Raw genomic sequence first — 26,062 nt, forward strand, 5'->3', positions numbered from 1 at the left:
GCATTCCTGTATTATCCTTTTGTGTTACACATTTCGATGGGTTTTTTTTCCTCGCTACCTAGCCTGACCTGTCTCCCCAATGTGATGTTTGTGTATTGTATGTACGGTCGGCAAGGTCTATCATCTCGGTTGTGGGCAAAAGACCTGCAACTGACAAATAAAGGCTATCTCATCATCTCATCTCATCACCAACTAGCTGTACAACTCTGTGTCTGCACCAGTGAAAGGTGACTAACCTAACAATGCAAAGGTGCAGGAGCTGTTTTGCATCTGATATGAAAGAAACTCTACAGCAACCAATAGGAGAGCCTCAAAATGTCTTCTGTAAATACTCAGTCACACAGCGACTAACCAGGCCCAACCTGCATAGTTGCTAACATCAGATGTTATATGGCACCTCCAGCGCGGAGCATAAAAAGCAGAAACACAGTGGTGATACCTACAGGAGTTCAAGAGCTCGTGTATATAGTGTAGGAGGGTTGAAATGGTAGGAAGATTGAAAGGCTGACACACCAAAAATAACGTCAGTCATATTCAAAATGTTTTATACTTCATTTTCAAAATCAAAAAAATCATTATATCATATTTTGAGGTGAAGAAATCTTTATTATTCTTATTTTTCATCATGATGAAGTTACATGCCCAAATAAAGACAATGTTCTTGTGTTAAGACACTGATCACCAAATCCAGGATGTGTTGACTCACACTTCATCTGTTTAAAGCTCTGAGACTAAGAACTTTGACTCTGCCGTTGTCTATATTTTCTGTAGCTCACACAGCCAACAATTGCACCAACAACAAGCAAAATAAAAACTGTCAAGCTAGCTGGATGTATAACAACTCTAATTCTGAACCCTCTGTCGTTTTTGTGAATGTCCGGCTGACCTGCAGGTGAGAAACAGGTGTGAGGTGTCAGCTGTCAGGTAGGTGATGAGTGAAGAACAGAACAGAATCCGATCTTTAGAAACAAACATCAACAACCAGGAAGCAGCTTCACCTCTGATCACACACACACTCAACTCTACTCACTCCCATACGGTAAAAAAATACATTTTTCCTGGCCAAAATATATTTCAAATATATGGTAAATATATGTTGTATTTGTGATGCTCAAAAAAATATATTTTTAAAATTGAAAATATATTTTTTTCAAACCAAAATACATTTCAAAAGATATTTCAGGGTGAAAAAAATACATTTCCAACCTTACAGTAAAATGTATATCAAAGTATCCTTTATTTAAAATGTATTTAGTGCAATAATGATGATAATAATATTAATAATAATAATACTAAAAGTAACAACATGTTTTATTTACATCTGCAAAAAACAGTTGGATTAAAAAAAAACAGAGTCAAAGGTTTAGCAAGAATTAGGCTGTTTATTCATTTGCTTACAGTATTTCACATTACACAATATCTCACTATAATGTAGCGTTCACTTGACTTTGAAATTATCTGTCAGTGATACAGTAAACAAGATACAACAACTGCTATGTACACTTTAGTTTTTGACAATATATACAATATAGTACTTAAAGGAACACACTCCACTTTTTTTGGAAATAGGCTCATTCTCCATCTCCCTCAGAGTTAAAAATGCAGCGTCTTCTTTCTAGATCCATACGTTAATAGGGCTCTGGTGCGTGATCTTACCGGATGGGGCGTAGCTAGGATTTTTGGTTGAGGCGCCATATTAGCAGGCCAAACAAATGCTTGCTGTGTGGTCGGTTGTAATGTTGGATTGCACTACTGGCAAAAGAATAAGCTTGAAAACGGGCTCTCTTTTCATTGTTTCCTCACCTGGAAGCATCATGAGGGAGCTTATGTGTTAGATGTTACCAAAAGAAGGCGTCTAGCCTGGATAGCAGCTGTGAGACGAGCTGATATTCAGTTCTCTACCAGCCACAGATATCTGTTGGTGTGCTCCAGTATTTTCATTCTGGTAAGTTCTAAATAAGTTCATATTACTCTTTTTATTTTCAATGCGCTCTGAGGTCATAGCAAATTAGAACAAACATGCAGAACTACCTTTATTTATAGAGTTGCTAATTATTTGGCATTATTGCAGCAAACCAGCCGATGAAATGAATGAAACACATCCTGACTGGGTTCCAACACTACACATGGGGCACTACGAAATCTTTGTTTCAAACTACATGCTACATACCACCATGCCAATCAGATTACTTCTTCCATGTGAGGGTGTAAAGGTGACCCTCCTGGATAAGATGGCAAAGGTTTGCTGCGTTTTGGTGAACATGTGCCCCAGTGTGTTAGTAAAACCAGGGAAAATACTCTTGTTAAATACTGTTAAAAGTCTTGTGCTGTATATGTAGAGATACATTTTCAAAAGAGACAGTAAATTACAGAATGCTAGTAGTGGGTGATATTATATAAATGCTGTCATGATTTTATGTAAACATTTTGTCATTTGTAAACTATACATGACATTGATTCTGCATTGTAACTGATGTGATGTTCTACAAAGTGCTTTTAATTAAAAATAGGCAAACATTTGTTTGTTTCTTTATTCAACTTTTGAACAGTGGTAATTAGTAAGTACATAACCAATAAATGCAAATTATTTACATGCCCCCCTAAATTAAAACATTATGGGTTATTCAGAACAGAACTATGCTTGGAAAAATATTTTGATCCAACTCCTCCACAGTAGCAGGTGGAATTTTTCTGTTTTGAGGACGGCTTCTTTTCCCTGTCACTACAGATGGTCTGTTTATGTTTTGATTGAGAGCCTTTTTTTGGGCAGCTGAAGAGGAGAAGTCTATCTTATGGCCACCCTCTGACTGTATCTTGGTCATATTACCCAGCAAAACCCAGTATGCAGGTTCATCTGTAACAGTCCTTGTGCCACAGATCCTCACTGTTGCTTCTACTTTAAACAGAAGAGCAGGGACATGGCTGCAGGTCTCCACGACTCCGGCCTTACAGGTGCAGTAGGCAGCTTCAACCCTGTGATGCTCACAATGACCCATGGCTGCAATGCTGGTTGATTCAGTCTTTGAGAGTGCAGGACCTGAAACACACACAGACAAAGTTCAAGACACAAACTTTAATAAGCCAAGGCCGACACAAATGTTTTGTATCTACGTTCAAATACATTAATCATAAATGTAACAAATAAAGTGTTTTTATCTATCTATCTATAGAAAGCTGCATGTTATATTTTAAATCTGCATGTTTCTTTTTAGAAACCTATCAGCAAAAAACGTAAGTATGTAATGCAAGGATGTAATCACTTTCAAGAGTGAGAAAGCATAAAGTTCGACTTTAAGTGTAATTAGGATTGTTTATAATTAAAATTAATTAGTGCAATTTCTTTAACCATAGAGAATATTTAAATCCTTCAGGACAATGTCACATCAGTGCACTGAACTCACTATGTTATCCATCTAACAGAGCCTCCACGTGTTCTCACTGTAATTTCCCCCTCATGAATGAATTTATGCTGCACTAATCAGAATGTTCGGAGGGAAATCAAACGCATTTTACTCGCAGTACTCAAGCTGACTTACCTTTGTTTGAATGACGGCGTACTCACAATTGTACTCAGATCCTTGGTGAATTGGATGTGAGCCTCCAGAGATTTATAATGGCAAAATTGGTGCGCCGTGTATGCGCTGACTTCACAGGCAAGGTACGAGAATATATCAGGCTACGTCAATAGCGGTTTGGTCTTCAAGGTTTCTACTCCACTGCCGGATTTCATACGGGTCCACATTTCCAATGCACAATATTTTTTTGCAAGTACCGTCTCTTTCCATCTGGACACAATCTGTCTCTATACCGTCCTTTTTCTTTTGAGCTAGTGTTCAGAATTGCTCCTTCCAACACAGAGAGTGTGTTTGTTTTGATTCGTGGCCTGCGCTCCCACAATGCATTGCGGAGAGTATGCGCATGCGCATTGCCATGGTGAAGATAAAATGAAAAGTAATTAATAAAAAGTGCATATTTAAATATTCCCACAAATGTGCAATGAACGTGCAAAAAATCTGTTTAGTAGTCGTTGCTGTTTCTTTCTTTTTTTTTTCTTTCTTTTGAAAAATAACCGACGTCTCTGAGGCGCGAATTCCGACAGTGAGAGGAACGGCCGGATACAGGAGACGGGAAGAAACAAGCCGATTATGTTCGCGTTAATTAAGTGGTTGGAAGATATAAAATTCTCAATTCTGCCAACTGAACATATACGAGATTTTAATGAGGATGAATAATTAGCCGGCATGGAGGAAATGGACGTTTATTTCGTGGAGTGGCGACAAGGAGCCAAAAGGCGGGTGTCTACAAAGCCTCCATCATCAAGCTAGCAGGTGCCTTTATTCTCGCTATTTGGCGCGGAAGCGTAGAGCTGCCATCCAGACAAAAGAGAAATATAAGTATATCACGTTATAACGTGAAAAGTATATCGTGCTAACAATATACTATCATGTTTGTACAATATACTTTTCACGTTTGAACAATGTAATATCACGTTATTACAATATACATAATTTTCACGTTCGTAAAATATTGTGCGAACGTGATAATTATGTATATTATAATAACGTGATATTATATTATACAAACATGAAAAGCATAATGTTAGAACAATAAACTTTTCACGTTATAACGTGATATAGCTCTATTTTGCTTTTGCCTGGGTGGCAGCTCCACGCTTCCATAATTTGGTAATCAAAATATGTAACTTAATTAATTATATTGTGACGTACTTTTGCCTTTTCTTATTATTCTGCCTTCTCAGAAAGGGAAAAAAATTACAAATAAAACTTTTTACACTTGTTATATAGAATATTCACATTTAATTTGACTTTTACAGAAATCCCACCTCTCCTTCTGGCTACAGAGCACTTACTTACCAAGGTGAGAAACAAAGCACAGTTAAGCTTTATTAATATTCACTAATTACAATGTTCCACATTTCCTTGCTTTTTTTTAGTCATTTTTAGGCTTTTTAGAGTTTTTATGGTTGTTTAGCAGTAATGTTTCTGCCTATTTATTTCAGCCCATGAAATCGAATGCAGATCTTCCTAATGTGAGATTTACATAAATCTAAGTAATTTTGTTTGTTGTTATCATTAATATTGTTGCTGTTGTTGTTTTTGTGCAGTTTACAATCATATAAACCTAGCAAGCATCAGTCATCACAGTAACTAACCTAAACAGATTATTGCTTTATTCACATATATTATATGTAATTATATATACTTGTACATTGTAACTAGGGTTGCAGCCACTTGGCCCCACCCCATTGTTGTGACAGCCCTGATTGTCCTACACTGCATCTGAGCAGGGAACAGTCTCAACCTCATGCTGCCCTCTCCCATCCTCCTAAAGTAAGTATTTGTTGTTGTAGTTTTTTATGCAGTGTCTGTGTCACAAATGCTAAGCATAATTATTGAAATAATAACTGTTTTCTAACAGATTTTCCCAAACACTAGCTATGTTTGTTGTCATTCAGACCAGTACTACTGTTTAGACATTGCTTAGTGGTCATACATGTTTGGCAAGCTTGTTATGATACCAAAACAGTGGGCCTGTCACAATAGTCGATATATCAACCAAACGCACAATATATGTACATGACCTCAATAATTGTTGATGATGCAATATATCTGCCATTATATTTACATAAAAAATTACAAAAATAAAATATAATAATAACAAAATAATAACATTGTTTTCTATTTGTTAAAAATTTGCTGTTCATACAAGTTTTTAAGGTATCTAATATTTTGATACCTAATTTCCATGATCTAAATACTTTAAGAATTAGATGTTGGTTTGTCAATTGAAAGTGTGTAGATCTTGCATTATTATGGTGTTATATTATGATTATACATTCACTGGCATAAAATGGTCTTAAAATGACGATGACATAACTTGTCGCAATTGTTTATGGGGCAATATACAGACCAACAAAAGGTTGTTATCGTAACAGGCCTACAAAACAGATGGTTTTATGATTGATAAACTCAAAAAATAAATACATTTAATTTCTCTGAGATTCTCTGATATTCAGTTACAGTTCACAACACAGCTACCTGTACATGCAGTACTGTACTGTAAATTTAAATCTCTGCATTTAGCATCTGACTAGAAGAGTCACAGTTACTGCCTCGTTTTTGTTTTTTTGTTTTTCACAAATACCTGGACTATTACTAACACATTTACTGTTTTACTTTTAGCTTGTGGATACAAATACAGATGTCCTTAATGTAAGTTGTGCATTTTAATTACATCATGTTATTTTTATTATTATTTATTTATTTTGAATGCCTTTTTTGTTGGGCTTTTTTGACCATAACAAGACATTTTTGCAGGATATATATGGTGAATTTATATGCATAGATACAGTCGTAGTGCTTGACACATGCACAGAGCAGTAGATGGACCAGGAGGGAAATAATTACAATCATGATGTTGATTGCTGATGTCAGTATATATATTTTAGAGGAATGTTTTGTTTTTCACCCAAAATGAACTATATTGCTTCAGAAGAGATTTATTACCCTACCGGACTCTTATATATTGTTCTGTTTTTTGTTTGTTTGTTTGTTTTTGTTGTTTTTAGGTTCAGTGGTGCGTGTTCTTCTAATGGCCGCCTTCCCACTGGAGGTTTTGATCCACAGCAATTTAAAAGGTAAACAGCTTTGAAAGTCAGTTAAAATGGTTAGCTAATAGTATTCTAAAAAGCCTACTTCTCTGTCACCAGTTTCTTTACCAATATGTACCCATAAAAGTATCTCTCAATAGCATATCATTGTAGTTCAAATGTTTAGTTGTACAAATATCAGATTTTTGGAAATCTAAAACTAGTCAGATACTCAAATGTTCATGCTTTTTATAGGAGGACAGAGCAAAACGGACATCGGCGCAGAGTGAAGAACTGCCCTTGATAAGGAAAAAAAATGCCCGTGTTACGAAATCTGCTGGCTCTGATTACCTAAGCCTACAATGCCCACAATGCCTTCCGAATCATGTGACAACCCCTTGGCTTTTGTAATTGCTCTTCGCTTCACTTGAACAACATATTGTTGTTCTACTTAGCAATTAGCCTATAGCCTATCGTTCAGCATCACCTCACTCAACAGGCGCGATGGGTGCTTCGACTTACGAAAGACCCTCAGGAACAAATTAATTTCGTAAGTCGGGGTTCCAATATATATATATATGTATGTATATGTATATGTGTATTTGTATATATGTATGTATATGTATATATGTGTATATATGTATATATATGTGTATATATATGTGTGTGTGTGTGTGTTTCTTTTAGAATGTTTAAGTATGTAATGAGAATAAAATTGTAAAATTAATATTCCGAGTTAATGGTTAAATTTATATATTTTTGGATGATTTTAAATAAGTTTAAATTGTATTTTGAAATATATTTTGAAATATATTTCAAAATATAGAAAAATGGCCAAAAAAATATATGCGTTAAAACACATTTCAAAATATGTTATGAATATATTTTTAAATATATTTCAAAATATACAAAAAATATATGTGCTAAAATACATTTCAAAATATATAAATATATTTTAAAATGTATTTTAGCACATATATTTTTTGGCCATTTTTTGTATATTTTGAAATATATTTAAAAATATATTTTAAAATATATTTTTTTACCGTATGGGCTCACCTGGAGGATCAACAACTCTCAGGTTTACACTGCAGATGGGGTTACCCTTGAAAACAGTTCTCTTTTCACGGTTTGTTCCCGCCAACAGGACACGACACTCGTATGTCCCAGTGTCATTAATCGTCACATTCTTCAGAATCAAAGACACGTCTCCATCCTTCATCTGTCTGTCCTGCAGATCCACCCGGTTCACAAAGGATGGATGCTGGTTGTCTGTAACAAACTGCTCATCCTGATACAAAAGCACATATTCTGGCTCCAGGTCACTTCTGCTCCACTGTACAGCGGTGATGTTGTTGTTGTCATAGACAGAAGCAAAACATGACAGATTGACATTGATTCCAGATTCAACTGTTGCGCTTAATGAGACTGAAAGAGAGCAAACACAGACCACATAAGTTAAATCAGGTCAAAGTGCAACTCCCACTCCAACTTCCACAGAGGCCGGTGTGGGGACGTCCCACCACATGTACCATGTTGCTGTTAATGACCACCTGACCTTATCAAGGGGATTAAACAAGTTAAGACCACAAGGCCATGGAATTTATCTCTGACCAAAATAGGTATAAATTAGAGGCCACGCTTTCAGAGGCTCTTCTAAGGTTTCAAGCTTTCAATATGTTATATAACTTTCCAAAAAGGGAAGTCTCTGGAGTCTCCCTCTGTATATCTGTATGTCTCGGAGCTTCTGTAATGGAAGATAATTACACTGGCAGTAAAAACCAACACGATCACTCACGCATGGTGCAACGCACCAGATTGCAAAAATCGAGTGATGCTTGACAGGCCGACGTAAAAATAAGCACAAGAACCCACAGGTCATCTCCTGACCAAGTGAGTCAATGCTCATTTAAGCTCATGTTAAAGTGTCTAGCTTTACAGCTGAAATAAACTGGTGCGCAGCTGACAACATTTTTTTATTAGTTTCTATACATATGACTCAATAAAAACAAACCTGGATAATGGAGTAAGAGGCATGGCTTATTAGACTTAAACTTGTACAGAAAAAAGGAAGTTAGAGGTTTCCTGTTAACCGGAGTCTCTGAACTGGATCTCTACATGCTTTGCACTGTTGGAACCTTTTAGAGCATTTTTATGGATTATCGATGGTATGACCTGCGGTCTGGTTCAGACCATCCAAGGGTGTGCTTTAGTTCTGTCCAGTGAAAGTTTTGTTGGGTTTTTTACGATCTATAAATGCAGAGTGCTAACCAAGCCAAATGTAATTACCTCATAATTTAGCACTCCACCCTGTAGTTCAAATATGATCACTTAGAACAAAACGTTAGTGTTTTGGCTGCCAAAAGTGTCTTTCTTTTCTCTATTCGCTTTAATGCTGATTTTATCTGTTGTCACGCTCTGTTTTGTAATTTTAACTTATTTTATGTATTTTATGACTATTGTTCCTTTTATTAATTGTGTTTTTTGTAAGGTGACCTTGGGTTTCTGAAAGGCGCCCTCAAATAAAATGTATTATTATTATTATTATTATTTCTTATTATTTCAGAACATGTCATAGCCCACACAGAGACCCCCTGAGCCAGATGGCTACAGCAGAGATCCTTTTCACAAGTCCAAATGCTACATTTATATCTATCTATATATCTATGTCCTAGTAGGACTTGTTAAGCAAATGCTGCTGATGCAGACACTAAAATCAGATCCAAAATGTCGCACATACAAATCGCGAACCGATATGCAACTCACATGTAGACACAGGCACGAGGAGGCAGGCAGACATCCAAATCCAGTAGTGTAACACAGATGTTACAGTGGACATTTTCCACCTTCTGTAGATCTTCTGATCTCGCACAGAATTAGAAGAAACAAACAAAAAATCAGAACCTGCTTCTAATTTCTTACCCTAAGCAAGTCAGATTAAGCAAAGTTGCAAAGTCACCGACTGAGGGAACATGACGGTTTACTACATCTACGCTCTTCCCATTGAGAAACTGGAGGTTGAGTAAGGGTGCGAGTTGGTGTGAGGGGAAATCAAAGCAAACTGCTTCTGAGTGTCAAAAACTTAATGACTAAACAATGAAATATGTGCATTGAATAGCCCATTTTGGGGCATTCATCTATGTGTGCAGCATTTTTGCTGCAGCTTCCATAAAGGAAGAGCTACTCTGGGTAATTTTGTCTGTTCTGATGTCAATAAGTTCACATAAATTCATGTTTTTGATGTGTTTTCTTCTTTCTTTTAATTTACATCAAAGGCCAGTAACGCTATTTTGACTTTCCTGTTAGGCTCCAATCATCCAAGCCAAGAGACTGGTCTGCAACTATCTGACAACTGCCCGTGGTGAGGGAAAAACCCGTCGTCCAGGTTGTAGGTTTGAAATAATAGTGTGATAGCAGTGAAGCATGAAATTGGCAAACCACTACCTGCATCCTCTTTGCATCCTATTTGACCTGGTGCTGAAAACTAGCCAAATAAACCACATAAAAAGCAAATCACGGTCACAATAAGGACACTTCCTTTGATACACAATGTACTCTGCATACTTCCATGTACCCGTAAATTTTAACAGAGTAGTGTTGCCTCAACGGTGGAAGTTGTGCAGTTGCTGGAACTGTCCGTTGCAACATTGAAAATTATTGGATTTATTGAATTATTGGACAAAATATTGGATTTTCTGAACATTTGAAGCCACAATCTACAACGTAACCTACAACATAACCTCACATGCTCCAAATCTGAATGTATGTCAACAATGGTACTGCCACACAGCTATAAATGCTGCCAATGGCATTGGCCACTTGCGTAATAGACTCTACATAGATTTGCAGAAAAAGTACAAATTAAAGCAAGACTCAACCAGAGTCAGGAGTCTTTTCACACACAGTACTTGGAATTTAGGTCATTAAAGTGTTGGGTGCAGTCTGATAAAAAAATAAAAACCCTACTTCGGATGCATGTAGCCGAATAGAGATACTTCACAGACATAAGGCTTAAGGTCATTTTACAGCAGGATATAAGCACTGGTTTTGATATAAACCAGGCGTAGGGAATTTCAGGCCTCAAGAACCGGTTTTCTGCAGCTGTGTCCTTGATCCAACACAGCTGATTTAAATGGCTAAATGACCTCCTCGACATATCTTGAAGGGTGTATCCCAATTCAGGGTCTGCAGCCTTAAAGGCCGCATTTTAAGGCCGATTACATCACCGCGACGCGACGAAGGCTGTCCCAATTCGAAGGCTGCTTGAAATGCGGCCCTCAAATGCGTCCTTCATTTCCCTGAATTTTAAGGACGTGGCGGTGTAGACTTCGTGGCCCAACATATCCCAGAATGCATAGCGCAGCGGTGGGTGTGGATAATTTTGCCGAAAAAAAACGGCAGATGAGGGGCGTCCGAAGAGTAAACTTTAAGTAAGTACTGAATATTATGTCACTTATTTATGTGCAAATGTTTAATAACGAAGAACATTAAAACATTACTGTTCGCCACATGTCGGCAAAGTTATGTGACATTAGTGACGTTTGTACTAACTTGGTTTTAAAGCCTTTACTTTAAAATATACGCCGTTCAATAGCTGAGCTTAATCTTACAGAGAATGATCAAAGCTCATGTAGAAACAAACAAACAAATGAACAAAAGATTTTCTCCTTCATTTCTGTCAAACAAAGCTGTATGAAACGTTTCCAGCTGTTAGTATCATGGTTGCTAGGCAACCTGGGCAGCGTGACGGAGGCTAGACCGTCCCATTTCACAAGCCTCGCACTTCCGGCCTTAGCGGTCTTTAAGAACGCGGCCCTTGAGGATCGTTGAGGCTGCGTACTTTAAGGCTGCAGACCCTGAATTGGGATACAGCCGAAGTTCTCCAGAGGCCTGGTAATGAACTAATCATCGATTCAGGTGTGTTGGCCCAGGGTGAGATGTAAAACCTGCAGGACACCGGCTCTCGACGGAGTTCCCCACCCCTGATAGAAAGGGAATGTTGGCATGGTTTATATACCAGGCAGTAGGCTGCAGTATTTGTAGAGAAGGCCAGGTAAAACAATCGCAGATGGGGTTAAATGATGCAGAAGTTCACATGATAAATTCAGTTTAAAGCTATTATTTAGAACTACTGAGTAAGCACTGAAAAGGTGGACCAGCTGGTGTGGTTCTTCTGATCAATTAGTCTTGCCGGAAATAGGCCTGGAAGATTTTAGATATGGAAACATTTCTTTTGGATAAAAAATATGATTTTGAATAAAAATGAAAGAACCCAGATTTAAACTGAGGATCTCTCCATAATGAGGATATCTATGACATCTGTCTTCATCTAATCTGAGTGAATTTTGGAGATCTCCAGCGTCTCATCCTTTTCACAGGGTTATTGAGGTTGATCAAATGACTGTGACTATCAGCTTCCAGGCAAGAAGATGAAGAGTAGGAATCACTGCTGTCAGGAAGTGGAGGCTATCATTCACACAGGCTCACTAAAATGGGACACTAGAAGATTGGGAAAAATATTGTCTGGTTTTAATGAGTTTCCATTTTTCTGCAAAATTTGGATAGGAGGTCATGACTCCACCCTGACCTGCATCATCAGTTCGGGCTGGTGGTGTAGTGGTGTGACACATTTTCCATTTTTGCACACTCTGCCTGAGTCTTGTTGCTGAGCATATCCATCTTTTTATGACAACACACCATGTCACAAAGCTGAAATCATTCCAAACCAGTTGCCTCAATCCAACAGAGCACCTATGGGATCGTCATGGAATGAGAGATTTAGTCACTTAGTAGTTTGATATCAACAGATTTAAAGAGGTTGAAGAAACTATCAAAAGTAGAATTGTTGATAAGACCAGAGGAAGAACTACATTAAAGCTACACATTTTCCTTCGTTCTTTTGTTGGTTGAAGAAACGTTCACACTGCAGGCGAAAGCTCATCAAATCCGATTTTTTTGACCCTATGTGACCCATATCCGATCATGGTGCGACAGTGTGAACAGCACAAATCCGATCTGAGTCACTTTCGTATGTGGTACTGAATCCGATACATATCCGATGTTTTAGAAAGCGACTGCTGTTTGAACGGTCATGTCGCATTAAATCCGTCTTTTACGTCACCGACACAAGAGAGACGCCAATTATCAGAGCCGGAGAAGACATCGTGAACGCTTCCTGGCCATCCAGTGTAGATGTTAGTGAAACTGTTGGGAAGACAACGTTGGAGAAACGTGAACATTTTATTTGTACTGTATAATCTGCAGATTCTGACAGAAATCTGCAACTATCCTTTGAAGCACCGCTCCTCTAAAACAGCAATAAGGATCATTATTAGGTTATTTACATTATCATATAAATAACAAAATAACTTGAAGCAAGAATTGGGAAACGTGAAGTCCGAAGTCTTTATATTAACGGCCATCAGTCAAACAATACTGTTTGGTCTGGGTCTAAACAGAGCACGTTGTGTGTGACGTCTTCTTTTGCGCATGCGGGCCGCTTTGAGCGTTCACACTAGAGCGCGTTTGCTGTCGCATTTTATTTGTAGTGTGAACGAGCAGACAAAAAAATCAGATTTGACCAAAAAATCGGAATTGAGCATTAAGACCTGCAGTGTGAACGTAGCCTTAAAGGCAGTCTATTGTGCCAGTGCTGATATACTCATATGAAGCTTGTTCATCCATCCATCAGTCTCTGTTTAAAGTCGTGTGATGCTTTTATATTAGTATGGACTAAATTCTCTGAGGAATGTTTCCACCAGCTTGTTAAATCTATACTAGAATCAAGAAGGCAGTTTGTAAAGGAAAAAGGTTTCAGCTTAGTAGTATCAAATGTACCCAATAAAGTGGCCAGTGACTGGAAGCACTGTGTACAGGCATCAGTGACTGCTTAATAAAGGCCAGTAGGCGGCAGCAGAGGTGGTTCTACTTAGCACATGCCTGCTTTCACTTGACCTTTGACCCTTAGTTACAGGTCTTTACTCTTAAAGCTTTAAAGCTCTAAATCAGCAGTTCTCAAACTTTCCACATCATAAACTATAATGGCTTTTGAACTACGGACATGTGCAGCAGTATTAGCCTGTTTAACACCACATGCAGGAGACATGAGACAAGATTTATTTCTTTTATTAATGAAAGCACAAGCTCATCCATCACCTGTTCAAAAACACAAGAGCTATTTTTATAATAGCTATCAACAAAGGCAAGAAAATGTTTGGATTAAACTAGAGTTGTTCTCAAACCATGTCCATACTACCATGGAGACTTTAGACCGAGATTATTTAGGGTTGTTTTTTTGTTTTTGCTTTGTTTTATAACTAAATTTTTAAAATAAATTTGCTTTGTCTTTTTTAATATATGTCCCTCGTGGGTTACCTGGTACTGACCTATGACCCCTCCAAATATCTTATTCATGTTTTTTTTTATGATTGATATGACCCGGGCCTGCACAACTTTGGATTGCAAAGTTTGGGTGAGAGTGAAATCTCTGAGTTTACAGTCTGTTTACTATGTACTAAACTTGGAGACAGTAGGACACAGAAAACACTACATACGTAACCTAATGAACAATTTCTTCTTCTACTTGTTCTCTTGTTCTATATCTCACACACATTATTTATCATGACTCGTGACACCAGATGTATAATGCTTTCTTTAGATGAACCGTGAGCAATGAATTGCAGAAAAATACTGGATGTAACAAAATGATACGATTTGAAACTCATCTATACACAGACGTAAAAAAGTAATTTGGGACAAAGAGGCTCAAAGTGAGACAACCACACACCCCTGCATCACCAGCAGCAGCCAGAGTCGTTGATACAAGGTAGTTTCATATCAACAGAATTAAAGAGGTTAAAGAAACTATCAAAAGTAGAATTGTTGATAAGATCAGAGGAAGAACCAGATAAAAGCTACACATTTTCCTCTTTCTTTTGTGGGTTGAAGAAGCATTTAAGCCATTTAGAAAATGAGAGTAAATTAGAAACAGTCTAAACAGTAAGAAAATGATTTACCCTTTCAAAGCCACGTGTGTTATACTTGATACATGAGTTTCTGTGAATTTATGAGACTTCTTCAGTGTGATTTTATTTTCCTCTGAAAAGCTTTATGAATAGTCATTAAACACTCCATATTACAAAAAATGGGGATTTTCTGACAAATATCTCATGGTTCAGGCTTTTGTATGTTAAAGGGTGATCACACAACAGCTCTCTATAGAAAACGGCTGCATTACTCTTGTTTTTCTTTTCGGGCTGATGCAGAAAGGCCCTCAGCAGCTGCTTCAGGAACATTTGTTTAGCAGAAAATGGTCTCTGTCTCCCACAACCGCTCGTGGCAGATGGTAAAGACCAAAACCTGGTGGTTCTGGATGTGTTTGTACTTAGGGTGTGATGTTTGCTCATACTGTAGGGAATTTATGTGATTTATGTGATAGCTTTCCAATATATCCAATGACAGAGCCTGTGAGTTCATCGATGTTGCCATCAGCTGCATCCACAAATATCTGCCACTCAGTTGTCTCAAAGCAGTCCTGCAGGACCTCCACAGCCTCACTGTCCCATTTGTAGATGACCCTGGAAGCTGGTTTTTCCTGTGTCCTTCACAAAGACTTTTCATTGTCTCTGTGTGCAGAGAGGAAAGACAGAATCATATTTTACACAACATCAGTCTGAGCTCTATTTTTTTTTTAAGAAATTTCACTCAGTTTCTTTTCCCACAGTGAAATCCCCAAGGACAGACATATCTGGATCCAACTGACACTACTTCAGAAACCTTTGTTTAGCAGAAAATGGTCTCTGTCTCCCACAACCGCTTGTGGCAGATGGTAAAGACCAAAGCCTGGTGGTTCTGGATGTGTCTGTACTTATGGGGATGCTGCTCATACTGTAGGGAATTTATGTGATTGCTGTGGTTTTCTCTGCTTCCTTTGTTTTGTTGTAGAGTCTTTATATTGCTATTTAAAGTATGTTGAGACGACTGTTGTTGTCATTTGACACTATATAAATAAAACTAAACTGAGTTGCTCAAATGTCACTTGGGCACATATGAGGTGGAGCTGTCCTGAGTTGAGGCAGCTAGTCTAATCCTGACTCTGAGTCAAGTCCAAAACGTTCGGCCACAAAATTTAGACATTTGGGCCTCATCCTGGCAAAATATTCATTACCATCTGCAAATTCTAACGAATCTCTTGCTCTTGATATCCAGAATAATTTGTGACTGGATCTCACAGTCATCCTCCAGAGGAAACAACAGACTTACAAAAACTGTTCATCCAAATCTAAAATTTAGGTCATTTTAAAGTCACATCACCTCTAATGTTCTCTAACTTAAATGAGTCTGCTTTTCATCCACCCATACTCCGTCCTTCATGGGGAAGGACGGAGTATGGTCTCTGGCTCCAGCATATCTTTTGGCTTGTCTCCCTCCCCTCAGTCCCAACCGCTCAGGGCAGATGGAGGTCAAAGCCTGGGTGGTTCTGGATGTGTCTGTACTTATGAGGGAGTTTTTAGGGTCTCACTGATGTCAGAGTTCTTGCTCATACTGTAGGGAATCATCTGATTACTGGAGTTTTCTCTGCTTTCTTTGTTTATGTGTATGCTTATGTGCACATGTGTATTTTTTACTTTATGTAACCCAGCTGGAGAAACTGGTTAATATGGGATAACCTTTATAAGGTATTAGTTTAGCTATAGAATTATTCTTTTATTTGTTTTTTTTACTGTCACAAGAAGTGATGATGTGAAAACAAATGTTTTATTTACACACTTCCTGCTGTGCCTAGCAGGAGCTTGTTGTGTGTTAACTTTGTGAGAGTGTCCTACCCATTTGAAAAAAACCTGTGTGTGTATTGCAGCTCAGTTGGTTAGAAGTTCAAACACGAGTTACAATTTATTCTGTTAACCGAAGAGTATCACACTTTGTCAGGATGTACGTAATTGTAACTTGCAGTTATTTAATTCGAATGCTGAAAGAAGTGATAGATCAGAGACTATAAACGTGCTTCTAAATACAGGCAGTGTATTTTAGTGAGCTATGAGCTCCATGAGGAAGGGCCAGTGTTTCAAGTGTCTCCGGATGCCTGTGGCTTTTGGCTGCTGACAGCCTGCAGTGCACTTCTCACAGCGCTTCACAGGCTCCCGATGAGAGACATGAGGGGGAGAGCAGAGTTGAAAATGATGAACTACCAGTGAATTGTATATTTTAGAGCTTTACATTTGCTGCGCTTGCAATTTCGCTCACTAAATAAAAAAAAAAAAGTTTTCATAATGGATGCATCCACCCCACACGTTTCCCTCGCTAGGTCCGCTGACTGCAGGTGAGAAGACCTGGGCAGCAAGTCAAGGAGTAGTGATGTGACGTTCTGTATCGAGGCTTCGAAGCTTGTGTCGTGTAATTGAGGGGGCGTTTCCGCGATGCGCGTATCGAGGCTTCCTTCATTTATGGGAGGAACTGAAAATGATGACGTCCGAAGCCTCGCTGCCCGGCTGTACCACGTGACTGGTTCAGGAAGTGGTTCGAACTTTGCCCCGAGCTATGACAGCGATATAAACCCCTCAGACTTCATTCAAAATGTAGGTGTTTGATGGAGAGTTGCGGTTAGTGAGAGTTTGGAGACAGTTTGGAGGTTTATGAGAGTGAGGAGAGAAAGTCAGGAGAGAATGGAGCCAGCTAAGAAGAGGAGGATGTCCTCCCCTGTGTGGGAACATTTTGATTTTATTCCTCCCAACAAGGTATGTAAATTTCTACAGAAGATGTATTTTCATAATACTGATGGTGCAATACAATTTATGTTAAGCGGCTTTACTTTTGTACAAGGTGAAGTGTTTGCTATGTGCCAGGGAGCTGGGATATAACAACAACACCTCATCCATGCTTAGGCACTACAGAGCTTTGCTTTACAGAGCTTTCTGTCACCACTGCATCTGTTCCTTTATGTTATTGATATGTTATGTCTTAATTTGCATTGCTTTTGACCTCTTGGGGCCACCATAGAAAGCCCTATATGAGCTTTTTAGTTTATGTTTTGTTTTTTTTTTCATTTAAAAAAACAGTCTTCACCCTCCAGGGCCAGTTTAGGATGACAGTTAATCCAACGCCATGCATGTTTTTGGACTGTTTGAGGAAACCCTGCAAAACTACCCAGTGAACACACCTACAAACATGGAAAGAACATGCAGACTCCACATAGAAGGGCTCCAAACATAAACATTTTCCTATTTTGTCTTTAAACATTTCTTTTTCTGTTGTTTCTTTGTTAAATATGACTGTGAAAAGGACCAGGACCCGACACACTGTTCCGTGTGGCAGATTTGATTGTTTCTGGATTCAGCACTCACACGTCTGATAGCTTTCCAGCAGTCTCACACTCCTGTGATCTCCTGTGAAATAACACTATAGGTGACAGTGCTTATGTCTGTTTTTTATTTAAGTTAATAAACTGTTTAGTAAATGTTCTTGTAGCCATTTGATTTCAGGATTGTCAACTAAATATTATACTATATACCTATGTATATAGTATAATGCCTATAGGCACTACAGAGCTTTGCATGAGAATAGGGGGGACACCGATTGTGGAGCAAGACCAGGTGAGCCATCAAATGCCATGATAATATAGCATGCAGTAATGTTACTAAATGATATAACAATATTATACAACTTTAATAAGTTACGTGTATGATATTTATATTTGTGCTTTGTTTTTGTTGTCTTTCCTCAGGAGAACAATCTCAAACAGATGAAGACCTGGTTAGCATGGTGATTGAGGACTCCCAGCCATTTAGCATTGTGGAGGACAAAGGATTTAAAAGATTTGTTAAATCATTAAATCCTAGCTATGTTCTCCCCACTAAAAAGGTCATAAAAGCAGTGAAAATTTAGTTTTTACAGAATAAAATGTGGGCAGGACTGAGCCTCAGTGTGTAGTTGTCCATACCTCAACGTTACAAAAGCACAACCACTGTCCACACCCCAACCACACCTCACCTCACAGTAAATGATCATTTCCATTTTAAGCATTTCCAAATGATCATTTTCCATACTGCCAGTATAAATATACACAGTATACTGCATCACTACAATATAGATGTTTTACACACTCCTTTTGTTGTTGACATTTACAGGCTGTGTGCAAAAGGCCACAAACTTCAAATTCATGCCAACTAATATTTTTACGTCCAGTAGGTGTCCTACTAGAGCAAATGAAGCTTCAAGAAGCTTTGTGCTGGGGTGAACCAATTGGATGAAAAGCTTCAGTGCTTCATGAAGCTTCATCTGCCCATCACTATCAAGGAGCACCCAAAAGTGTTGTCCTCCCTAAAAATTAAATGCTTATAAAACAGTTATGCTGTTTATTACTATACTATTCACTGTGTTTGCTCAGTTGAACTGTTGGATTCCTCTGTTTGTTGCTATTTATTGCAGGCCACATCCCGCACAGGCTCCTCTCATCCACTGCTCGCAGAGGTACCTGATGGTCTGTGGGCCTCATCTGAATATGATGTGGGTCTGATTAAAGATTGCATGGGAACAAACTTGCCTTGTCAAATACATGACAGCATCTCACACAGTTTTATTTTAAAAGCTAAATATCACGATTGGGTCTGTGACTAAAGTGAGTGCAACAGTACAGACCTGGGAAGAAACTCACATTCCAGGGATAAATAGTTAGAATGAGGTGTTTAGTAAACATCTGGCAGTAAACATTAGTGTGAACTGTGCAGCTGCTAACAGAAAATCCTTACCAAGCTCCACCTTATGTGCAGAGCAAGACTCTGAGTCACCCACGAGGGATCCGGATGGAACGCAGACGGTGCCTGATAAACAGTCAGGGAATGTTGCCTGAGAATTCCAGTGTGTTTTTGTGTTACGGTGGTCATTGGTGTGACTGTCGAATTATTTCACAAGTTGCAAACATTCACATGATTCTCCAAACATCACAAACACAGGAAAAGTGTGTACTGCTGAGTTTCAAACTTTTCCTCTAGCCCTGATTTAAAGTGACCAGTGTAAATATAATATGCAACTTTCATTTGATAACAATGACTTGTGCACACTCTGCATGGCAGCAATACTGCTTCGTAGGGTGATGCCAGTTCCTCACACATAAGAAAGCTTTGCATTAGATCCTAACTGGAAATTAAACACTTCTTTTTCTGTTGCACACTCAGTCACAAACTCTACTCAGCAACAGCCAGAGCTGCAGAGTGCACCCACATAGCATTAAAAGTTACAGGGTGATGAGCTAAATTCAACCAAACAAAAATGCATCAGGACTTTATTCTGTGGATGACTGACATGAAGCCTGATTATATACCAGATTTTTTATAGCAGGGTAAAGATGTGTCACAATGAAATGAATGTTTGATGTTCAAAAATGCACAAATACCTTCTTCAGAAAGAAAGAAACCAAAACTGTCATGATCAGGCTGTGTGCAGGCAGGATGAGGACCCAAACGCAAACTCACGGGAAAACAGGACTGAACTCAAAATACAGCTTTAATGCTGACAAAAGATAACGGCGATACAAAATAATACGAAACTGAACTGGGAAGTACTAAGGAACTGACTTACGAGGAAACATATGGAGGGGCACACAGTCATGAGGGAGAACGCGACACTGAACTGAGGGAGATGTGGACATAAATGCACAGAGGGTAAGCGGGGGAAGTGGGAGCACACAGGAAACACAGCTGACACAGATAATCGTAACGAGACAGGGCAGGGGTGAACACAACGTGACGCATACTGACGAGAGACTGTCAAAGTAAAACAGGAAGTACACAGAGGTTCAAACAGGAGGAGAGAGCACGGACATAACGGAAAACATGGGTCGTGTCCAAATTCATGGGCTGCATCCTCCTGAGGACCCGGCCTTCGCGGTCTACGTGGGCCGGGTCCTCAGAAGGTCGGGTAGGCCAGAAGTAAACGGCCGTGAAATTGGACGGTCTAGCCTTCTGATTAGCGTCACCGCTGCACGGTGCAGTTTAATAAACTCGGCCGTCTGCTCCTTGCTATCTAAAATATAACAGGACACTGGCGTTCTCGACCGTCTCACACTTCTGTTTAATCAGTTTTCTGTTTGACGTTTAGTCAGCTGTGTGAAAACCAAGGAGGAACCCACCCGGGGGATTAATAAAGTTTTATTTTATCTAATCTAATCAAATAACTTTAATCTCAGCCAAACCGATTTACTCACGAACAAACAAAACACTGAAAAAAGCCCAACAATAACATTTTTAGGTTGTCTAAGTGACTTATATATTACGTTTAACCCGAGCAGCGAAAGTCCACGGTGATCTGAAAATGATGTGCCGGGAGTTGTGCCGTTCTCGGCCGCATCAGTAACCCTCGAGCACCCGGCTTGCTAACGAGCTGGTGGGTAGCAGACGTCTCCGAAAACGTCGAAGCACTTTTGCAAATATGCGATATCTTGATAAACCGAGCAGATATTTGATGTTTACACAGCTACTCTCTCGCCTGAAAATATGTTAAAAGTTTATTTTGTGACCCAGAAAGATTAGTATGAGTAATTTTAAAACTTAGTAGCGGCCGCCATTGTTGGAAACTGGAGTTTGGCTGGGCCGCGCTATGAATTCTGGGATATGGTAGGCCACGAAGGACACACCCGACCCATCCTTCAAATTTGGGGAAAAGGAGGACGCATTTGTCGGCTGCATACGGAGGAGTCTACGAATTTGGACAGCCTTCGGCGCGTCGCTGTGACGTAATCGGTCTACAAATGCGGCCTCAGGAGGATGCAGCCCATGAATTTGGACACGACCATGGAATAAAACACAAGGAGGGGAAACAAAGGTTCACAGATACGTAAAGGGGCACACAGGAGGTAACCAAATAAGGAACATCTTAACTAAACAACCTAGGAACCAGGCATAAATAGAGAACAAAATACAAAACACACAAAAACTAAGAATACTGGGCCAACATGGCCCAGGACCATGACAAAAACAGAAACAGCAGTGATGAAGATGATTTTCACATTTCTGCTTTTATTCTTTTATTGTGATTACGAGTTTTACATGCAAGCATTTTTTTTTACTAAATAACAAGCAATGAAAGAGACACGTCACAGGATCAGACTACAGCAGTTGCTCATAAGTCCTCATTAGATTCATATTTTCCTTAAATTAATAATCTTCAATCTTTTGTGGCTCGCGAGTCTATTCGTACCTGTGTGCAATACAATACTTGTAGATGACAGTAGATGGCAGAGCTCCTGGCACTGCCAAAACACACATGGTACATATATAATTAATGGAATTTCACCCCAACACCTATTCCAAAAGTTCAGTGATTAAAGTTTATCCTGTTAAGCCCCGACGAGGCTGTCTGAGCTCTTTGAAAATGACAAACCCAAAATCAATTTAAACAATCTCGGTATCAAAACAAAGCTAACACTGGTGAGATCAATTTTACATTACATTATTAAAATGTATAAAAGTTCTTATTGTTGATTCTGATCTTCTGATCTCTGAAATTCACATTTCTGCTGCTGAACACAAACCAAGAGTGATGGTTGAGTCAGTCAAGTTAATTAATTTCACTTTAATCTGTTAACAAACTGACAGTGTTGGGAAGGTTACTTTTAAAATGTATTCCATTACAGATTACAGAATACATGCCCCAAAATGTATTCTGTAACGTATTCCGTTACGTTACTCAATGAGAGTAACGTATTCTGAATACTTTGGATTACTTAATATATTATCATGCTGTTTACAACTACATGAATGTACTATTGCTGTGATTTATTACTGTTACTGAAGGTCCGCGGCTCCGAACCGTAGTAAAGGGACCTCTGGCTAATACGGTGGGTTCTGTGTCGGGCTCGTAGCTGAAAACTAGCTTTACTTTGTTGTCTGGGTCAACTTTGCTAGTGAGAGACAGAGAGAGGCGTTGAAAGGCTGCTCCAACAGAACTTATTGTTTTTGGAGGAAAACACGAACATGGTGTACAGTCGAGTCTTAATAGCTTACTTACAACTGGGCTCGTCAGGCTCTCTTCTTGGCTGCAGTGGTTATTATTATATTTACATGCTTCCAGCTCCCGTTTTTGCTCGATGACAGCTCGTACTTTTCCTTTTTCTCCCTCCCTCGCTCACAGACACATAACGGGTATGGCAGTCCATTCTCCCTGCAGCACGGACTACACTGCCTATGATGCTACATTCTTTAGAGCTATAGCATGTAGCATTCTGCCTATTAGCTTAGCACAACAACAACAACAAAAAGGCCTCTCTCACCCAGGAAACACAGAGAGAGCGTCACCCTGTAACCATGGCAACCGTAACGCTGCCGCCTGGAACAACAGAACGTAGCTGTCAAACAAAACCCAAACAGTCCTGACCCGCCACAATATGAAACAGGGAAGTACCGCCGTGTAATCCATTTATTTCAACAAAGTAACTGTATTCTAAATACCACCTTTTTAAACGGTAACTGTAACGGAATACAGTTACTCATATTTTGTATTTTAAATACGTAACGGCGGTACATGTATTCCGTTACTCCCCAACACTGCATACTGAAGCGATTTCCACATTGTCTCCATCAGGCTGTGACAGCAAAGCTTCAAGTGTATCGAGTTCAAGTTTCAGAGCAGCTATTAAAACAGAATCACTGTGTTTTTGTTCAAGTTGGAGCTTCTGAACAACTGCAAGCTACTGCTAAATAACATCTGCACAGGCACAGGTTGTAAAACTAAGCTGAATATTTGAAAGCAAAGACATCCAGTGTAAAGAGCAGAACATTGTAATAATGCTGAGATTATTCAAAGTGATTCATAGTCAGAATTATATTGTGTGAGCTGGATGAAGCAATAACTGGATAATAAATGATAAAACAGCAAAATCCTCTGTTTTCTTTGCTCTCACACACTAGGTCAACAGTTAAACAAAAACCTATAACTGTCGGTGACATTTCACAAATCAGTTTCATTGTGAAGTTCCAGCTGTGTCTGTTCACTGACAACACTGGGAAGTGGGAACAGCAGCAGGAGACGTTTTAATGACAAGAGGTCTTATTTTGCCTTTTTATGGTTTCTGTGGATCACAAATCCAGCAACAGCAGCAACAACGAGGGCAGCAGCAACTACCACACCAACGATTAGTCCAACAGATCCATCCTCTGGTCGACCTGCAGGTGAGAAACAGGTGTGAGGTGTCAGCTGTCAGGTAGGTGATGAGTGAAGAACAGAACAGAATCCATTTCCTCTTCAAACTGCTGTCAGACATTATCTACTGCACTCTGATCACATCACTCAGACCAGCTGCTTTCTACAAAGTCTCATCAACAACATCTTTAGAAACAAACATCAACAACCAGGAAGCAGCTTCACCTCTGATCACACACACACTCAACTCTACTCACTCACCTGAAGGAACAACTGTCAGGTAGATGATGCTGATGGGCTTCAAACCAGATGTTCCTGTCTCAACAACACGACACTCGTATGTTCCAGTGTCATTAATCGTCACATTCTTCAGAATCAAAGACACGTCTCCATCCTTCATCTGTTTGTCCTTTAGATCCACCCGGTCCTTAAAAGATGGATGCTGGCGCACTAAAGTTTTCCTCCCATCCCGATACAAAAAAACATATTCTGGCCCCAGGTCAGCTCTACTCCACTCCACAGTCTGGATGTTTTTTCGAGCTTGACATGTCAAAGTGACGTTCCTTCCAGACTCAGCTGTGACGTTTTTCTGACCTGAAAGAGAAACAATACAGAGCAGAGAGGTTAAAAGGTTTCAAACAGCTGTTTACTTCCACAGAAAGCATCAGGATCACTGGACATGGACTGTACAGTTAACACTTGGGTAGCAGCATTTGGGACAATATAATGTGTTTCAATGACAATCCAGGGAATCTTCCTTTAAATTTAACTGTTAAAAAGTGTTTTTTCTGGAAAAAAGGAAAAACAAGATTATTAATAAATCGAGCAAAACATTCACAATTTGATTGATTATTTAAAAAAAAAGAAAATCCACTGACCAGTTCGACAGAAGGCCTGACAAATCAAAGAAAATAAAAATGCCTGATTAAATAAACAGAATTATTTCTATGATCAGAACAACTAAAGAAGTTTGCAACCAAGAAACACCCTCAAGAATTTAAAACAGAGTTTAATTTGACTGTATTACCATTATAAATGGCATATTTTGGTTTTAGACTTGCGTTGACTATAAGGGACTGTGTATAAAAATGTCAGCAACTCCAAAAGTCCTGAATTCCTTATTTAGTTAACTTTGATTTACTCCAGGTTTGTGTGGTTAAATTCTAATTGTACACAAACTCCACCTAAAACTTTTATTACCTGATTACCGCCTATAATTTCACGCAGACTGATTAAAGTTGGTACACAGACCACAGCTTACCTTGAGAAGCACAACCCAGCAGGCACGCAGAAAGCAGAATCCAGATGAGTCCAGCCATTCTCTTCCTCCAGGACTTTCCAGATGTTTAGACCGTTGTCAGGGCTCAGAGGCCCGTGGCGTGGAATGGACTCAAAGACCGGAAGCTCGAAGTGATTTGCGAAAACAAAAACTTTTATTTACAAGTGTTCCTAACATAAATATTCAAGACAAAAAAACAAGATTAAGCTTTGTGCAAAAGCGTGATGTCTGTGAGGTGCGGGGAAAACTGTGGCAGACCAGGGCACTGAAACGTAGGAGAGGAAAATCAGAACAGTCCAAGGAGTTGTGAGTGTTTCCCCATTTGACAAGCTGGGATGGCTTACGTGTTTGCAGGCGGGGATTAGCTGGAGGTGGAGGCGAGGCGAGGTCCAGGCGAGTCCAGGTAGGCAGGCAGGAGAGAATGGCAGTTTGTCTGAAAGGACTAAGCAGCAGCTGACCGGATATCCAGAAACAAGGCTATGGCAGGGTTTGGAATGACGAGTCCAGGTACCGACTAGGAGACAGGAAAAGAGAGGTAAGTAATGCACACTGATAAATACACAGGAACATGAGGCTGTGAACTAACTGAGGTTAGCAGACGATCTGGCGAAGACTCATTGTGAGTGAATCTGAGACTGAAGAAGTCACTTGGATGAGTGACGAAACGTTTCACCCGGAAACGCTACGTCCAGATGAACAGAATCAACTTTTGGAGATCATTGTGTGCGCTGCTCCTAAATACTGCCAGAATAACTGCCTGCAGCTGAGGAACGGGGAGGGGCAGGGAGGGCTCCACCTAGAGGAGGAGAGCTGATGCTGTGGAAAGTTACTCAGGCTCGCCCAGACCATGACAACCAATACAGATACAAATACCAGTCAATAAAATATTAAAAAACAGATGTTACCAGAGCAACTCCATTTAGTTTTTATTATACTGATTTATGCCTCTACAGTCCTTTTGCTTTTCTTTTTTTAAGGACTGTTACTTGGAGCGCTGCTGGGAAAGAGGAGGCATGTTTACTGTGCCTCCACAACTTCAGGCA

At 39.3% G+C, this 26,062-nt stretch overlaps 2 protein-coding genes and 1 long non-coding RNA gene across 6 annotated transcripts; 1 reads left to right on the forward strand and 2 right to left on the reverse strand.

Annotated features, from left to right (window-relative positions):
* Positions 1 to 709: 709 nt before the first annotated feature.
* Positions 710 to 9,545, reverse strand: LOC148103579 (hepatitis A virus cellular receptor 2 homolog). Its single transcript, XM_087838145.1, has 4 exons — positions 9,377 to 9,545; positions 7,670 to 8,038; positions 860 to 886; positions 710 to 774 (listed from the first exon to the last, which is right to left on the reverse strand). Exons 1-4 carry the CDS (start codon positions 9,447 to 9,449, stop codon positions 710 to 712), a joined length of 534 nt encoding a protein of 177 aa, XP_087694271.1. The 5' UTR covers positions 9,450 to 9,545.
* Positions 4,091 to 7,181, forward strand: LOC148103580 (uncharacterized). Of its 4 annotated transcripts, XR_015718598.1 has the most exons (6): positions 4,091 to 4,328; positions 4,835 to 4,878; positions 5,241 to 5,351; positions 6,204 to 6,233; positions 6,590 to 6,658; positions 6,866 to 7,181. It is a non-coding gene; the product is annotated as an uncharacterized LOC148103580 (long non-coding RNA). The 4 variants fall into 4 exon arrangements; XR_015718596.1 differs by having other exon boundaries at positions 4,835 to 5,351; XR_015718597.1 differs by lacking the exon at positions 4,091 to 4,328 and having other exon boundaries at positions 4,738 to 4,878; positions 5,021 to 5,351.
* A 14,102-nt stretch (positions 9,546 to 23,647) lies between the features above and the next one.
* Positions 23,648 to 25,237, reverse strand: LOC148103581 (butyrophilin subfamily 2 member A1-like). The gene is made up of 3 exons (XM_087838902.1): positions 25,002 to 25,237; positions 24,002 to 24,334; positions 23,648 to 23,763 (listed from the first exon to the last, which is right to left on the reverse strand). Exons 1-3 carry the CDS (start codon positions 25,057 to 25,059, stop codon positions 23,648 to 23,650), a joined length of 507 nt encoding a protein of 168 aa, XP_087695028.1. The 5' UTR covers positions 25,060 to 25,237.
* Between the last annotated feature and the right edge of the window lie 825 nt (positions 25,238 to 26,062).

This window comes from Neolamprologus brichardi, chromosome 3, assembly GCF_056152115.1.
Source record: "Neolamprologus brichardi isolate AB-2024 chromosome 3, ASM5615211v1, whole genome shotgun sequence".
Lineage (NCBI taxonomy): Eukaryota > Metazoa > Chordata > Actinopteri > Cichliformes > Cichlidae > Neolamprologus > Neolamprologus brichardi.

Coding starts and splice junctions, on each gene's coding strand:
- LOC148103581 (XM_087838902.1), bottom strand. CDS start 25,059: ATGGCTGGACTCATCTGGATTCTGCTTTCTGCGTGCCTGCTGGGTTGT. Junction 24,335..25,001: donor GCTGGGTTGTGCTTCTCAAG/GTAAGCTGTGGT, acceptor TTTCTCTTTCAG/GTCAGAAAAACGTCACAGCT. Junction 23,764..24,001: donor CCTGACAGTTGTTCCTTCAG/GTGAGTGAGTAG, acceptor TCTCACCTGCAG/GTCGACCAGAGGATGGATCT.
- LOC148103579 (XM_087838145.1), bottom strand. CDS start 9,449: ATGTCCACTGTAACATCTGTGTTACACTACTGGATTTGGATGTCTGCC. Junction 887..7,669: donor GAGAGTTGTTGATCCTCCAG/GTGAGCCCATAC, acceptor TCTCACCTGCAG/GTCAGCCGGACATTCACAAA. Junction 775..859: donor GGACATTCACAAAAACGACA/GAGGGTTCAGAA, acceptor TGTTGGCTGTGT/GAGCTACAGAAAATATAGAC.